Source organism: Sander lucioperca, chromosome 6 (assembly GCF_008315115.2).
Source record: "Sander lucioperca isolate FBNREF2018 chromosome 6, SLUC_FBN_1.2, whole genome shotgun sequence".
Lineage (NCBI taxonomy): Eukaryota > Metazoa > Chordata > Actinopteri > Perciformes > Percidae > Sander > Sander lucioperca.
Window position 1 is genome coordinate 36,839,551 of NC_050178.1, and position 17,574 is coordinate 36,857,124.

The 17,574-nt window shown below is 40.4% G+C and overlaps 2 protein-coding genes across 9 annotated transcripts; both read right to left on the bottom strand.

Annotated features, from left to right (window-relative positions):
* Positions 1 to 501: 501 nt before the first annotated feature.
* Positions 502 to 9,683, bottom strand: LOC116054844. Of its 8 annotated transcripts, none has more exons than XM_036001903.1 (6): positions 9,352 to 9,683; positions 8,252 to 8,277; positions 3,625 to 3,810; positions 3,169 to 3,324; positions 2,785 to 2,877; positions 502 to 1,062 (listed from the first exon to the last, which is right to left on the bottom strand). In XM_036001903.1, the coding sequence occupies exons 3-6, from the start codon at positions 3,724 to 3,726 to the stop codon at positions 739 to 741; spliced, it is 675 nt and encodes a 224-aa protein (XP_035857796.1). In that variant the 5' UTR covers positions 3,727 to 3,810; positions 8,252 to 8,277; positions 9,352 to 9,683; the 3' UTR covers positions 502 to 738. The 8 variants fall into 8 exon arrangements, with proteins under 8 accessions (XP_035857796.1, XP_031162422.1, XP_035857795.1 ...); XM_031306562.2 differs by having other exon boundaries at positions 3,625 to 4,647; XM_036001902.1 differs by having other exon boundaries at positions 8,252 to 8,281.
* A 1,032-nt stretch (positions 9,684 to 10,715) lies between these two features.
* On the bottom strand, positions 10,716 to 17,354 carry LOC116054846 (O-acyltransferase like protein-like). The gene is made up of 14 exons (XM_036001909.1): positions 17,219 to 17,354; positions 16,433 to 16,506; positions 16,190 to 16,325; positions 15,869 to 16,065; positions 15,483 to 15,692; positions 15,293 to 15,395; positions 14,386 to 14,487; positions 14,144 to 14,309; positions 13,968 to 14,047; positions 12,853 to 12,963; positions 12,550 to 12,673; positions 12,189 to 12,375; positions 11,547 to 11,689; positions 10,716 to 10,873 (listed from the first exon to the last, which is right to left on the bottom strand). The coding sequence occupies exons 1-14, from the start codon at positions 17,329 to 17,331 to the stop codon at positions 10,769 to 10,771; spliced, it is 1,851 nt and encodes a 616-aa protein (XP_035857802.1). The 5' UTR covers positions 17,332 to 17,354; the 3' UTR covers positions 10,716 to 10,768.
* Positions 17,355 to 17,574: the final 220 nt, after the last annotated feature.

A 17,574-nucleotide genomic window follows, 5' to 3' on the forward strand; every position in this document is an offset into this window, starting at 1 on the left:
AGGAGGAGAGGGGAGAAGAGAAGGAAGAGAAGAAACCCGTTAAAATATTAAAACCTACACACAAAATGCACAACTGTTTAGTAGGACCACAAAGTTATTTTGTGCAAAAGTGCAAAATAGTGCAACAACGTATTAACACAAATATGCCTAACAATCTGAACACATACAGTGCTATCACTAAGTGCCAAGAGAATACAGAAACTTCTTTAACCAGCTATAGGCAATGAATATTATACATTTGAACAGTGTAGCTGATCAATAGATAGAAAAATATGAATACTACTTTTAGAATTTTAAAATCACACTGTAAAAACAGTTTGTTGTATAATTAAACATATCAAAACTGAAATGCAACATTTCCCTACAAATGGTAGGATATATGTCTGGGAAAGAAAAAAAAAAAAACTTTTTACTGCCGTAAAAAAAAGGAGACGAGAAGAGAGAAGGAAAAGAGAGGAGTGGGGAGGAGAAGAAGAGGAGACGAGGAGGGGAAGAGAGAAGGAGATGAGGAGAAGAGAGAAGGAAAAGAGGACTAGAAACCAGTTACAAAATCTGTATAAAAGCATTTCAAATTGTGGTTTGAAGAATATTTGTTGAGTCTCTTGGAGCATAAAAAAGGCCCAACATCTGAAAGAGACTACATTTTTTACATGCTATATGTTGAAACACCATTGTTCTTTCACATTACGGCACAAGGCCATTTGTAGGTCCAGGGGCGGAATACACTATTGTGTGTCGTTACTGCGAGCTTTGAAGTTTGCTATACAGATTATGGACTTTGGGGGACATCTTGTGCTGATCAAGCTGCATGAAGATTTTTTGGAGCACTTCAAAAGTGAAGCGAAAGGGTTTTGGATAAGCTAGGTTGAGTGCGTAAATCAATCCTAGAAGCAGGGCACAAGCTGAGGCAACCGAAGTCAGTTCATGCAACACTTCCACACCCTCAATGACGATGCCAATATCTTCAGGTGGCTCCTGCAGCCTTTCCCCCTCCTTCCGAATCACAAACACTGCCATGGTGAGCTGCTCCAGGTCTCTCTGAGCATCATCTGCTCCAGAGTCCTACAGAGGGGTACAGGACACAAACATAAATCATCATTGGCCTCACTTCTTACTGTGTGTGATGAACTTATTGTGTGTTGTACCGATACGTGTTATGTGCTGGGCTATTTCTTTGCGTGTTCTCACACACCACAAACAGCAGATGTCATCAATCTGACCATCTAACTATAAGCAAGAAAAATAAGATTTCCCAAAATGTCAAACTATTCCTTTGAACTTGTAAAATCAACTAAACCAGGCAAACCCTTCTTACTTAAAAAAAATATTTGATCCAATATGTTGTGTATGGTTGCTGGGAATTACATTATGTCCAATATGACCACGATAATAAATACAACATGTCAGCAATCCAACCATGGTTCAGGTGTTGACATGGTTGTTCTAACAGTTGGAAAAAATCTCTTTTACAGTACACTAAATCTAGGAGAAGACAAAGAGAGATGGAGAGGGGGGAGGAGAAGAGAGAGAGGAAAAGGAAAAAGGAAAGGAGGAAAAGAGGACAAGGAGAGAGGAGAAGAAGAGGGGAGGTTGAGGAGAAGAGGAGGCGAGGAGAAGAGGAAAACAATGAGAAGAGAGAAAGCAAAGAGAGGAGAAGAAGAGGAGACAAGGAGGAGAAATATGTAGGGCTGCAACAACGAATCGATAAAATCGATAAAATTCTATTACTAAAAAAGTTGGCAACGAATTCCATTATCGATTCGTTGTGTCGTGCAACTATTACACCACTCAGTCGCGGAGATAAAAAAAATTGAGTTGAGCGCAGAGAGGAGCAGCGCGGAGTGGAGGAGCAGCGCGGAGCGGAGCAGCGCGGAGCGAAAGAAAAGAAAAAGAGTAGAGCGGGGGTAGGGGAAATACGGAGAGAGACCGGAGACCCATAACGTTGTTCTGAAACACTCGGCGGGTGCAGAGAAATCAGTACGACTTAAGTTATCCAAGGTGTGGGAGAATTTCACACTAAATAAATCAAAAACGTGTTAATTGCAAGATAAGCAAAAGCGACACGGCATGGCACGGGCGCACCACGGTGATGATTCAGCACCTAAAACGTAAACATGTTGGAGTCCTTGATGAGGAGGACGGGAGTTCAACAGCAGGGTAAAGTCACTACACTATCCTACTTCTGTTCCGTTCTGAAGTGAGGAACGTAACGTCCCTCCAGTAGCTCTTCTGGTGCTGGTGTGGTGTTTACTCGGTACGGTAATAACAGTAGTAAAACAGGGGTGGTATAGTTTGCAAGACTAAAGACACAGTTTTATTCACCCGCCTTTTTTGGCCCATTAATTTTTCAATCTGTTGTCATATATTCTGTGCTTTGTCCCATATCAGTTATTGTTGACAAATATATTAGTGTGTGGTGTATAAATGAACTTATCTTGCACTTACTACAATGATGGTAATAATTTAATGAATAAGTGTGTGTGTGTGTGTGTGTGTGTGTGTGTGTGTGTGTGTGTGTGTGTGTGTCTTGTCTGTATCTGCTATTTGGGTTACTTACCTTTACACAACTATTAACTAAAACAACAAGTATGTATGTATTGAGTTGATGTAAATTAATGCTTTTGTTTTTTTATCCGATTCATTGGAAAAATAATCAACAGATTAATCGATTATTAAAATAATCGTTAGTTGCAGCCATAGAAATATGGCCATGATAATAAAATACATGTCCGCAACCCAACCATTGGTGTCCCTTTGACAAGATGTGCTGACATACAAACTTACAAGATATTCCTTGATCAGGTGATGTGCATCTTCTCCCAGGAAGACTGTGAGGGCTTTCAGCACACATTCCCTTCGAAGATTAATGTCCACAGTCTAGAACAACAAACGTATTTTCATTTTATTGTTCTAATTTTCATAAGACAGACATTCTTACTCTTATCTTACACTTACTTTATTTAAAAACTGTCATTTACAAGCCCAGAGATTCACTATAGAAAGAAAAAGGGATGCGCTCAGTGGTGTAGTTTGAGTCGCTAAAAATATTTATGCATCTGAAAGCCATGATCAGCATTGCCCTGCCCATATTAATGTATTTATGAAGGATACAGATATATTGTGACAGCCCTCAGTTATGAAGGGTCTTGTTTGATGGTATAGATTTACCTGGTCCAATGTGTCCATGATGTTCGCAGTCTTTTGGCGTGTTGCTCCTCCTTTGGCACGGATGACTTTGATCAGCTGACTTGAGTGCATGTCTAACTGGGCCATGAACTTGTCCTCAAGAGGAACAGCCACGAGCCTCTGGAATTCTGTATTAACCTAAAAAAAAAAAAAAAAAAAAAAAAAAAGACAGTAGATATTGTATTATGGAAAAAAATGAAACTGGTCTCATCCTGTATAAACACACAAAACACGCAAGTAACCCCTGAAGCATACCTGCCAAAATATCAATACCCTAACTACTATAAAAACTATAACATGTGGAAATTAAAAATGTAAATGCCATAAAGTTCAGTGTTATACAATCTCAACCACATCAAGTTATGACCAATTCATGAAAGCTCACTGAAATAAATCCTGAAGCATAAATGACTTTGATCACTTCAGTTCCATACTTACCTCCTTCTGTGTGAAGAGTGCAGGCCATCTGTCCTTGAAATCCTGAATGCTTGGTTCTTGGTTTACCACCTCATGTCGTCTGTAGGCAAACGTGTTAGCCATTTTGTCTGCGATGACCCTTTCGTTGTTCCTTATCCCGATCTCTGTCAGAAGTTCTAGTCTCACTTTTTCCAGGCTGTCCAGAGTCTCACCAATAGGAAAGGATGGATAAAAGTTGGCTTCAGACCGTTTTGGCTTCTTCACTTTTTTAGCAGGCAAAGCATCTGCAGTAGCTTTAGATTTCAGGGAGTTTACACACAGCTCTGGACACCCCTGTAATTTGAGCTGAGTCCTGTAGTTTCCCATTTTGTACTTCAGTCGCTGTTTCCAACCGTAGCTGCCATTGAATGATCCAGGTTCTTTTAAACATGGGTGCTTTTTGATTAGGGCCTCTGCAGCTGCGCAGAAATGTGCTTCCTCTGGGTAGGCCTTGTAACGGTAAATTTCTTCTGCTACTCTTTTCAGGATATCAGACAGCATTCGGGAGCTGACAGTCAACATTTTCCGGCTCACACGGTACTCAGTATTCCCCTTCTCTAGCTGTAACTCCGTGTCAAATGAAAATTGGGGAATTGCAAAATCCGCTGGCCACTGTTGTGTTCGCGATGACACAGACTCAGGGGATGAGAGGATAATTGTGTCATTTGATGCCAACGAAGCACTGTCATCCGACTCAAATGAAAGAGACAGAGATGAAGTGGACTGAGTGTCACTGATCAAAGGTGGATTTGTTTGCTGGTGGATCACCTTGATTGTCCCCAAATCCTGAAGTTCAGTGGTAGAACTCAGATTGAAGAAGTCGTTGCCAAAATCTCGGTCCATGTATTGCAGTCTGAGGTTACCCTTTAACCCAAAGGTAGTCTTTATCGTGCTAAGAAGGTCATCTAGTGACTCTGGGATGCCATTTGGAAGAGTCAGTTTTTCAATGTTGTTCTCCCCTAAAATCATCTTCAGTCTTGCAGGTGTTGAACCAGCCATGGTGGTCTGAAAAGAGAGCACAAGTTAGTAAGGATCAACATGTGAAGCAAATCCCCTCTGGTGTACCACTGACTTATTTCCGATTAGGAGAATTTACTGTCAAACTAGAGGAGAAGAGAGAAGGCAAAGAGAGGAAGAAAGGGGAGGAGAAGAAGAATGAGACAAGGAGAATAGAGAAGGCCAAAAGAGGAGATGGGAGGAGAAGGAGGAGAGGTGGAGAAGAGGGGAGACAACAAGGAGGAGACGAGAAGAGAGAAGGCAAAGAGGGGGGAAGAAGAGGAGAAGAAAGAAGGAAAAGAGAATGAGAGGGGAGGAGGATAAGAGGAGACGAGAGAGAGGGGAGGAGAAGAAGAGAGGTGGAGGAGAAGAGAGGAGACAATGAGGAGGAGCAGAGAGAGAAGGCAAAGAGAAGGAGAGCAGAGGATAAGCATTCACTGACTGGAATCCAGAAACTTACATTAACAAAAAAATAAACAAATAAATTATATATGCCTACATAACATAATGCCTACCCCAGAGCTGCAACTATTTGGTATTAACTGATTAGTTGCCAATGACATCACACCAATTTGGCTTATAGTATAAAATAAATGTTTTGAGAACACAATAGTATTGTATGAGTCTGGCTTTTGTTTTCCCACTTAAAATAACTTATCACATTCAGAGGCCTCACCCTTTAAACATGGACATATCTTTTCAAAGTGACAAGACGCAGCCCTCTAATTTTGTAGTCTGCCAGTGGGTAGGTATCATGTAGTTGTTGTGGCTCAACAAGTTCCACTTCCTTGCTTGGTGATGTTTTGAGATCAAAAGCTCTGTAGTGATCCATATACCATCCACTAAGCTTTTTCACAATGAAGATTAGTTTGTCCTGCAGTATCACCATTTGGATGATTTCGCCAAACTCTGGCAGTCCTCCCAGTGAGCCATGGATCAAGATCATCCCACACTTGTAGTGTAGTCCATTATATGCTACACTTTTAGCCAAGCACACATTGTCCATATCTGGAGACTTCTGTCTCAGTGCATTTGAGATGTCCTTGTTAAGAACATCAATGTGAACAGTGGAAACATGTGTTACTTCCAGTGGGGGTTTGGTAAAGCTACTTGCATGCAAATGATGCGCAATCTGATACTGATGTCTTTGTGAAAGGGAAAGAAGCACATTTTTGAAACATCTGATATTCCTCGCAACTCTTTTAAAAAAGCTATGCTTTGCTTCAAAACGCATAGTCCATAGGGCAACTAGTGGCCCAAACTTACGGATCAAGTATGGATAATGTTCCAAGAAGTGGTGCTTTGGTTTAAGATCACAGTCTGGGAAAACCTCTTGAAACCGAATTCTGTGCTCAGAGATTTTAAAACCAAGATATGCAATGGAGTCCTCGGTATGAACAGGACAGACAACGAGATCAACAATGTCCTTCAGGTCTGTTAAGATCTGCCAAGCAGGCTCCTCAAATGGAACACTCTGCCCAATGAACAAAGGCAAAAATCTGATTAGACTCCAGTTCTCATGTGCATTTCCCCCAACAGTTTTTTTGCATGCAAAACTGAGAGCCACAGGATGAGGTCGATTTGTTTTGTCAGCCCACTTAAAGTTGAAAGATGATATGGCTTCATTCAATGTACATAATGTGAAATACTTTTTTTTGATTAACAAACTGAGGCAAAGTGCAAGTTCAAAAGGAACAATTCCTTCAAAAAGATCATGTACAATGTCTGGTGGAAACCCAGTGGTAACATCAAAATATGAGAGGTGCTCTGACAAAATACACTTTGATTTCACACCATAATAACTGGGCAATTTGTTTTCCTCAAGGATTCGTAAATGATCTGCATGAATGTCTTTTGTTCTTAAAGTAAAGACTTCACTTCTGACTTCTTCAGTCTGGAACTCTGATCTTGTTGCTGTGCAAAATCTACATACGTATGTCCCTGAGAAATTTTCAACAAATCCAGCAATACTGTGTGCACCAAGGTTGTCAGCGACCACACACTGCACTGTGCCTTTTACTGTTCTGCCCAACTTTGTCAGAAATATCCCACTCTGTTCCAAAATTACAAGATCATTAATTACAGGTTTTAACACTTTCTGATACCCATAGCACTTCAGATCATTACTTTTGATTAAAGCAGCCAAATAGATGGAGGATAAAGCAGAATTACAGCCTGGTGGCAAATTACCCAGAATCCAGTACAAACCACAAATTTTATGCTTCCTCCTGGATGTACCAAGGGGATTACATATTTCAAATTCATCAATGTATAATATCAATGAAATGCTTTCCTGCTTAGACAACAGTCCATTTTCATTGAAGAATGCACCATCAAAGATAGTTTTGTATAAGTCCACGCAAGTTTTCTGAGGCTGATTATCTACAGTATTCAAATTAACAGCCTGATCCAAGATTGTCTGGCAGTCAAGAATATGCTGCAAAGACTTTAAAATTGAAATATATTGGAATGATTTATGATTCTTTTGGTCAAGTATATATTCCACTGGTTCCACTACATTAAAGTGGCTCTTATAGTAAGCTTTTCGCCTCCAAGCGCTGGAAAGTGGACCTTTATCTCCAATTGCTTTTTTTACAGGGTTTGTCTCACAGAGTACACTGGCTAGTTTTTCAACAACTGACTGGTCAAATTGGCATCCATTGTCTTGTAATACTTGTCTAATAGTCTTTTGGGTAATCGGCAGAGAAAGAGAACCAATCAAATAGTTTAACTCCTGCAAAAGCTCATCTACAGCTGCATGAGACACAAGGAAGATGTGTTCCAACTTAAGGACCACTGAAGCAATTTTAAGTTCAATATCCTTCTCCAAGTTATCATAATCCCCATTGTCAAAAGCAGAATTTAAATTTACATTACTCTCTATAATTTCCCCATCGGAAATATCACTGGCAACACTGGCACAAGATTCTTCAACAGAACTTATCCCAGGCTTAAAGGTGTTCACTGTACCAGAGTGTTTTCTGTATTTATGACTTTTGAAGTTCTCATAGACATTGGTTTTATATTCACAGTTTTGGAACACACATGTTACAGTCTCCTTATTTTTAAGATGCTGATAGATATGTTGAAAATATTCCCTTTCTGTGGAGAGTTGATTATGGCCACAAATAGAGCATGTGAATGTGGACACAGCTTTGGTGACTGCTTGTTGGGCAGGGTGATTTCTTGATAGATGACTCAGTAGAGCATTCCAAGTCTTGAACCTACATGCACAATTTAAATAAGTGCATGGATATGAGTGGCCCCGTCCGTAATGCCTATGAATCAGTTTGTAGTGCTTGAGCAGTTCAGATCTTTTTGTTAATGCCGTCCCACAGTCCTTGCATCTCCACATGAAGCACAACACTGGAGAAACACAGAGATGCGCTTTACTGAGCGTATATAAATAATTTTGGAAAAACGCAGAGTAGGGTTGGGCAATATTACAATATATCAGACTAGATGTGATCTCAGCTTTTGGATATCATGATTAAGACTGTGATGTGATGTTTTACCACATCACCCAACGCAAAGCGAATCACTTAAACACAAAATCCATTCATCAAATGTAATCAGCCCTCTTTAATTAGATTTTAAGAGATTTACAACTTACCTTTGGTAGTCCAAATGAGTTGTATCCTGACTTGAAGTAACCACCGCCAGTCATGAAAAAAAATAAGAAAAAATAGGAATTAATTAATATTAAAGAAAAGGAAATTTTCATTCCAGTGTTTATTTTGATTTGTGTACGATTTTAATACGTGAGCAGCACGCGTCAATTTACACAGAGCACCTCGAGCGAGTGAAAGCCAGGCACAGAAACAGCTAAGAAAACCCGGTGGATTTTCATAATAAAATACCCCGAGCAAACTGCTGGTCGTTGTTTAGAAGAACATACAACGGGAAAATGGCCAAATCTGAGCAATTAAACAAAGTTTGGCGGGCTAAACCCTCGCTTCTGAAACGCTCCCAGTAGAGTCTTAAGTTGCATACAGGACGGACCAAAATGACGGCGCGTACGCGAGATGTGTGCAGTGGGGTTTTGCACCTGGTAACTGATTTAGGACAGGGACGACAGCAGACAACTCTTCACACAGTAAACATTTAACACCACTGCCTCGATAATATCTAGCGTAAATACGAAGGCAGCCCTGCCACCGAGGCACCGCACACCATCTACTCCCTCTCCCACAGCCGATGCGTGCGTGTATCTCCTCTCCCTCTTAACTTCAAGTACATTGAAAACAACGCAGGTGGTAGCAAATTCACGCTTCCCGGAGCACCACAGTTTAAGCATAATTAACATTACCTTCCACATCACTCATGGCCGTGACCGCATGAAGTGTTTGCGCCGACAGGCATGTGAACCAATACTCGTGTATAAATGCGCGCACCCGAAGTAGTCTGAAGAGAACCGCGACCCAGCTTGTTGGGATAATGGGCTAATGCTAATGAATAACTAACACTAAGCCAACACCAATACACTGCATGAATACACAACTGTAAACTAACGTTACGGTATTAATCCAACAGAGTCCCGCCCGCAAACTACTGGTGAAGCCCCATGCAGCAGAGTAGGATAGCTAGCTAGTTGCTAGCCCCACTAGCTGTCGCGGATGCTAGCGGCGGATGCTACCCGACTCTACTTTTCACAACACAGTTGGACAATTTTCTATCTTACATATGACATTATTGGTTTTACCTCTGACTTACCTTCAAAAACGATGAAGACAGTGGTAATTCAGTATCTAGCTAGCTATCTTCTTCCAAGTTGTCTGAGCCGAGAAAATGGCGGTTCAAGTGCAGGTAGAAATTTCTGGAGAAGGCGGAGACGTCATGACGTCAGACGCACAGCGTCACGAAAAATCTAATTGATGCAGGTTCACTCAAATGACAATAGCAGGTTACATGTGTGCTGAGGGAACAATATGTTATTCCAAGTTGAAATACTCCACAAATGTAGATTGCCTCCACTAAAGCAGAAATCTGAATGAAACTCACTCAGAACTTTACACTACTTCAACTACTGCTGAAAAACACTTTTTAGAGTGCAGGCAGTTTTGCATTTTGCAGCACTGATTCATGGTTATTACACATAAACTACCAGATGTGTTTCCAGGTAAGAAGTCACAAGATTAAACATATAATTTGTAAAGTATTACCTTGAAACAAAAGGGAAATGTTTGGAACGTAAAGGTTGGATGAATTTCAGCATTATAATATGTTAATTACCAATTTTAAATTCCAAGTTGTATCTAATTTGGAAGGTATTACGCTGATAGTAGCCTATAATACTGTGAAAATATCAACATATATTCCCCCATTATTATCATGTTATTGCAATATTATATAACTATATTACCATTACCCAGATATACATATGGTTATCATTGAACCCTTTCCTACTTATTACATTGGTAATTGCATGTTATTACATCTGTTACCTTCTTATCACCTTACTACCCCAGTATTACATCTTATTACTGTGATGTATTACCCAGTTATTACTTTAGTAATTACATGTTATTACCTATATATTACCTCTTTATTATCACACTGTTACCCCATTATTACCATCTAATTACCGTGCCGTAATGTAAAGTGCTACCCAAAAAGTCCCAGAGATGTCAAAGCATGACTCGGTGCAGTAATGGAAAAAGCGAGCTAATAATCAATAAATCCAAGCATGTGCGGTTATTCAGAGGCACAACATTACTTTGAACCTTGTAAACTTCATTAAATGTTAATCTTTTCAGGTCACATATACATATACATCTACTTTATCACAGCTGTTTTTGTTATTTTTCTTCACAATGGAGACAGCTCGATACATAAATAGGTGTGTGTGTGTGTGTGTCTGTGCGTGTGTAACACTGCCTCAATGATTGACAAAGTATTCTTAAAGGTACACATAATGCTTCACTAACCGTAGTTAATGGTTAAGTTATCATTTGTTAATGATTAACAACTCAGTACTCATTTGCGTTGCTTTAATTTAAGTTACACACAATGCTTAATTAACAGTAGTTCATGTAGTAGTTAATAATATTACCTAATGATTCACAATCAAACAGAATATAAGATCAGGGGTGTGAGGTGGTTAAAGTATTTTGTGTTCTGACTTGTCTTGTTATTTACTGCTCCATTTTAGGAGGCTGTATGGCTTCTCAACCAGCACAGTAAACACACAGCTGACCACCAGCGTGAGCACCAGGGTGCCAAGGAACTGGTACACCTAAAGAGGACAGGAGACATGCAGTATTGAGTTAGAAAGGCATACACAAACACAGCCAAATAATGCCCAAATTCTGAAACATCTCAGCATTATGCTTCAGGGTTCAACGTTAATTTTTTTATTTTCACATGCCTGGTTGGAGAAGTGAAAAACAATTCTACTTGCCCAAAGTCAAGTTTTAACAGCCCTTCAAAGATTATTTTATTAGTGGTTATCAAATAATTTTAAATGAAGACATTTCATTGAAAAAGGATCCCCTTTTATCTGCCTTGGACCTTGTGGTAATCTTCTCAAAACTGTGTAGTTGTTTCATCGACATCGTCTATTGTCACCCAAGAAAACTCTTTCTTCCAAGACGCTTCAAGCACTCTCTTTCCCTTTTGCTCATTGATTGATTGGGCAATGCCATTTTTAAAACAAATCCTTCAACAAGCATTCTCTTACGTGGGCAGGGGTCAAGAGGAGAAAGATAACCTAATTTATGATACGTTGATGATGGGATCATGGGTTGATGAACGGTTGGAATTTTTTTCTGTTTTTAACGTTCCTGTTTGGGCATATGGGTTATTATATTTACTTGCCCTACATGGCGTCTTACTTGCCCTGGGCCATCGGGCAACTCTTATTGTTAAACCCTACCCTTGATGAAACTGAAGAAAATGTGCTGACTTACAAAGTTGATATCTATGTAGTGGACTGGGGTTTCTTGCAAGCCAATGTAGATGGTGAAGAAGATAGGATGCATCAGATAGCTGCAGAAACTGATATTTGAAAGAGGGATCCATAAATCCAATGACAAGAAGCTCTTGATGAAACCTAGAGAAACAGTGAGAAATGAGATTTTTTTTTTTTACATTTTGGCTGTCACTTAACAAGATGTGTGTAGACATGCTATGTATTAGAATTCATATTTCTTTGCCCATATCATTGTATTGTAACCCCCCCCCCCAAATCTTTACAGTATATTTTAGTGTAATCAATCATTGATCAAGAATTTTACCTTTTCATCCTAAGCAATACTCAAAACAATGATTGGGGCAAACAAATATGATGATAAATGTTGAAAAAGGTGGGGGAAAAAACCATAAAACAATGACAAAAACATTTTAAAATGCTGTAAATAAGCGATGAAAACATAGAGAGAGAGAGAAAAAAGACAACATCGAAACATTGAACATTATAGTGTAGTGTAGTCAAACATTGATCAACATGATCAAGATTATGCAGAGGAAACAAATACTTGAAAAGATTGTTGCGATGCATATTTAAAAAACTTCTGAATATTGTATTTGGAACATCCCTACTCTTTGATTACCTCCGTAACCCTCCTCACAGGCCAGTATTATCCAGGTCACAGCCAGAGCCCAGAGGGACCGGTGCAGCCCCTGGTAGAGGGCGTGTGGTACAGATGGATAGGCCGGGGTCTCCCTGAGGATGAAGGCCACTCCAACCACAACAGCCATGAGCGACAGACAGCAGAACCAACCAAGTCCTGCCTGCCACTGGAGAACAACAAGACACCAAGACACACAGATAAGTATATGAGTGTGATGGCAGCTTTAACCGCTTGTGTACCGAGTCCTTTCGGCTTGATAATATCACAAAAGAGCATTATGTGTTCACATTTCTACTACAATAGTAATCTGTGTGAAGTGATTCCAGCTGGATGTTCTCACCTTTTGCTTTAACAGCTGATCTTTCTTTGTTGTAAAATATATTCCAGTCAAGATCCCGATTAAAAACGGCCCATATCTTGTGTGCGGTGGAAAATAGTAATACAAGTTATATATTCCAAATGGCCTGCAAAATAAATAACAAAACAACTTTGGAATTTTAAAGAAACAATTGCAATGGCTAATTAGCCTTTACTTTCTTTTTATATTGGGTTTTACAATATAAAAAAAATCTAAGTCACCCTACATTTCATACATTTGCTTCCTAAGCTGTTCAAATGAATACAAGATCACCATACGTCTTACAATGTAGTTGGCACAAAGACTGGAAGCTGCAGGAGTGCAGTTACAACAGCATCAGCCACAGTGGTCATCAGCAGAAGTCCTCCAGCAACACCCACAAACACACCTCTGTTTCTGATAAACAAATGACAGGATGAATAAGATGCACACTAGGGGCGCGACGAATTAAGGACACGAAAATGCGAAATAACCGAGTGCAAATATTTTGCATTAAAACTATTCATAGAGAGAGAAAGCGATGGGAGATGCAGTGTGAGCACATGAGAGAGAGTTTGGAGTAGAGGAGAGTCAATGTCTAGCGGTGAAGATATCAATTGATCGACAGTAGCTAGTCTGCAGTTTGGGCTCCTCCAGACCACCGGAGGCGTCCTGTCTTGTTTCCTCGGTTGTCTTTGTGTTGGCGTTCTAACCTCTGGTGGATTTGTGAGGACTATGGTTAACTGCTCTTCAGATCTCTGCAGGGTAAATCCAGACAGCTAGCTAGACTATCTGTCCAATCTGAGTTTTCTGTTGCACGACTAAAACTACTTTTGAACGTACACATGTTCCACCAAAACAAGTTCCTTCCCGAGACTATTTTACAGAGCCACTGTGGCTCCGTCCGGCACTCAGCCAAGACGATTGTGATTGGTTTAAAAAAATGCCAATAAACCAGGAATGCTGTGTGGACTAGCCAGACCTTCCTCCGCAGTGCTGTAATCGTCATAAGTTAACACCACAATGTGATTAGTTGATGGGTTTAAAGCTCAGAAAAATCAACCTCGGGACGAAAAACAAGTACATCGCTTCATCATCAGGTAATATTTTTGTTCTGAGTGAAAGTACTCATGACAAAAACAACGGTTAGAAAAATATATTTGATGTGCAAATAAATCGCATTAAAAAAACGTCCCCGGTGTGTAGATACTTTACTTCCTTGCTCCCCATAGATGTGTTTTCTTCCACTGTACTCCATACTGTACAAGTAAAGCAAGGCAAATAACCCTAACCCGAATTAATCGCACGAAAAAAATGCCCCGGAGTGTAAAGACCTTCAGAGTTGTAATAGTGAGCTGCGGACATGATTCAAACATAAAATTAAAAACAAACGTAATTTGTCCAAGGTAGACTATACATACAGTCTGTACAAATAGACCAGCAGAGGAGTGGTGGCATAACACTGGAAGTCCAGAGACAGGTACCATGTCCAAGGAAGACACTGAGGAGACATTGGGAAATATAATGTTAACAAATAGTTAATTATAGATGTATGTCAAAATAGAATTAGAGCTACTGGATTATTGCTTAAACTTACTATCTCTTCGACTGGGAAGAAATTGTTAATCAACAGCAAGTTAGTCCACCAGTTCGTTTTACAATCCATCATTATATCTATGCCTTTGAACCAGTAGGGTCCCCACTGGACCAGCGAGACGAGGCCAATGGATAGACACACAATGAACAGATGCAGTGGTTGAACCCTGTAGCAAGGAAAAGACAACAAGAATTTGCATGATGCCTACTGTGTCTCTAGTTTTTTATGAAATTATCAAATACCTTTTCATCCTTGTGAAGAGGTAGTTGACCACCAAACTGGGACTCAGTTTGTCTTCAGCCCTGCCGATGGCGCCCAGCAGAGACCTTGCGCTCAGCAGACCCCTACAACACAAAAACTGCTCTGCTATTCTGGCAAGGAGAAGGTGCTCACTGCAGAGTCATTTGCCTAGTCCAGCTCCACCTCCACCTCCAGGTCCAGCCCCACCCCTGCTAAGGTCCAGCCTCGTCAGGCGCAAGCGCAAGTTCAGAGTTAAAAAGACAATGGGAGAGCCCTGACCCTCCATGGACCAGATACAAACTATGCATGGATCTTCGTAAATAAAGTAAGTAACCAGTAACTTAACAACATTAACATAAACCGAAATTTGAGACGTGTGTAACAAGTTTTCATAGCCAAGTCTGGTCGACATGAGCATTAGCCAACGTTAACGTATGCTAAGGGACTTTTGTGTCCAGACTGTTACTCCAAAATAACGTTAGCATTAACATTAATTAAATGAGACACGGTATACATGAATATAGATGCTTTGTGTTAGAGCGAAGCACTTAAAGTTGTGTCTCACGCAGCGTCGTAACGTCAGCATTACCACCTTTATATACTTTACTCAGCCCTGAAAAAAGCCCTTTTCACACCTGAAAATTCTTACCAAGCTTCATGTTTTTGATACATTGTATACATTTGATCCGGTTAGTTATGGTTTCGATCTGAACCATTGTTCGGACAAATTTCAGCTGTTTGGTCCGGGCCGGAGGAGGTTTCACACCTGTTATTTTGGTTTGGATCAAACTGAAAAGTCCGAAAGTCCAGACCAAACATGGTTGGTATAAAAGGCTCCTTAAACTCACAAAAAAGTATTTATTTTACAGACACAATATGGTTTTATACTTAATGTTGTTTCAGTCTCACCCAAGCACTAAAAAGGTGTCCACAGCCAGATAAATAGGCCCACTGACTGTAAAAACATGCAGTGGGCTTCTTTCAGAGATTTTCTTCCAGTCTTTGTAGTTATCTGCAATGGAGATAATGCAGTATATAAGAATATATAAGTAACTGAATGACTTGCAGACCGAGCAAGTGGCAGCGAGTCTTGTCCTACCCAGGCTGATTTTGTTAAAATCTGCCGTGTGTCCACTTATGATCCATAACAGGCTGAGAACACGGATGCCATTCAGGTAGGGGTAGCCTCTTCTTCTGGTGGATGAGGAAGTGCTAAAGACATCCTGGCTAGTGGTCTGTAGAGAGAACGCCTCAAGCCACCGGTTCATACAGCCTCGAGGAAAACAGAGTGAAGTTTTGCCGGTGCTGTCTATGAAAGAAAATATTCAACAAACTTTTCAGTGTTTAACATTTACTTATCATCTACCTTCTGTAGTCCAATCACAGAACAGCATTGTGCACGTGATGACTCATCTAGTAAACATTTTCAGGATATCTTGCGGAACATGTACTCAAACAGAAACACATAATGCACATTGTACTTACTATTTTCCTCTGAAGTACTACTAATAATATCGCAACCATAGGAGCCATTGGTCTTCAGGGTCGCAAAAAGGTTGAGGCCAGTTTTTAAACATGAAGACTCCTCTGTGCGACTGACTTCTTTGTTCTGTTGCCACCTTATTATAGCTGTCAACAGGGTAGCTGCAAGAGGTATTGCTACCATTACGCAACACACAAACCTGCAGGAGAAAAATGATTTATCTGTGTTAAAGACTCCCCATCATATCGTGACATAAGTATCATGATGATATCGTATTATGAGGCTTCTGGTGATTCCCACCCCTAATACAATCATATACTGACAGACAGATAACATCTGATGCATCAGGGGCAATGGTGTTGGACAAACAGTGGGTCATGATCATCTCCTGACTGGACTGGTTGACCAGGATGTGAGGGAAAGGAGGGATGAGGGATGTCTGGCCAAACTGAAGTCTCCCTGTTGAAAAAGTGAAACACGTCACAAATAAAAACAAGTATTGGACTGACCGAGTGATATTGCAATGAGTCCAGAGAAAACTTAAACCTAAAATTAAAATCACTGACCGTGAAGAACCAGCATTTGCACATCGTCTTCTCCACAGGAGTCAGGAACACAAATACCCACAAAGTGCTGGGGCCTGTTTCAGGAAGGAGGTTTAACAAACTCTGAGTCTAACCCTGATCTCTGAGTTGATTTACCCTGAGATGGAAACTCTGAGTTTTCAGTTCCAGAACAGCTGATTTGAGTTAGTTTAATCAACTCAGAGTAGGTTCACTCAGAGTTAAGCGCGTGCACCACCAAGATAAAAACCCAGCATGAATGTAGCCATGATACTACGATTCACCATGCCAACAACCACAAACAAATCGGTCAGCGTACTTCACCCCTCTGGAACTGGAACTACTCATGCTCACATACAGGGAGTTTGAATATATATTTTGTAAAAAAAAAAAAAAAAAAGAAACACGGCTGCTGCTGCAAAAGAGCGAGAATTGGCGTGGGAGAAAATTGGTGCTCGAGTCAATGCGTCATTTCCAATAAAGCGTATTTATATCATATTTAATCACAGGTATATTATTACTGATGAAAATGGTGATGGTGGACGCTAGTGATATGAGAAGGTTATATATCTGATGGACTGTGAAGAAAAACGATACCGCTTACGAGTTACCCCTCTCTCTCAGGTTTGATTTACCTCCCTTTCTGAAACCGAAAACCCAGATTTTCCCTCATCTCAGGGTTAACAAACTCTATGGATGTTAAACCACTTTGTTCAAAATCTAAGCCCACGGTCAGGGTGACATTTTATCTTCTTTTAATTACATTGTTTGTTGTTACTTGTAACTTACTTGTTAAAGAAGACCTGGCAGTACTGCCCAGAGAAGGCGGGACCGTGTGCAGAGCGACACTCCTGCAGCAGGCCAGGCTGGTTGACATTACCTCCTTTGACATTGCTACCCATCTTTCCAAATGCATCGTACACTGAAAACACAAACACAAACACCACCAAACAACATAAATGCAACTTAGTACAAAGAACAAAGTAGCGATACTCCACAGTCCTTATTAGTTATTAGATGTTGAGCTGCTGCACGTCATCCACAAGCGAACGTCATCCACAAGCGACAGCAGGGGGACGAGGCAGCCGGCAGCTGCCTTCAACCTCCTACCTAACAGTCGGCTCTATTGCCTAGTTTTTATTATA

Coding starts and splice junctions, on each gene's coding strand:
- LOC116054844 (XM_031306557.2), bottom strand. CDS start 7,993: ATGTGGAGATGCAAGGACTGTGGGACGGCATTAACAAAAAGATCTGAA.
- LOC116054846 (XM_036001909.1), bottom strand. CDS start 17,331: ATGGGTAGCAATGTCAAAGGAGGTAATGTCAACCAGCCTGGCCTGCTG. Junction 14,488..15,292: donor GACACCTTTTTAGTGCTTGG/GTGAGACTGAAA, acceptor TTTGTGTTGTAG/GGGTCTGCTGAGCGCAAGGT. Junction 12,376..12,549: donor ATCAGCTGTTAAAGCAAAAG/GTGAGAACATCC, acceptor GTTGTTCTCCAG/TGGCAGGCAGGACTTGGTTG.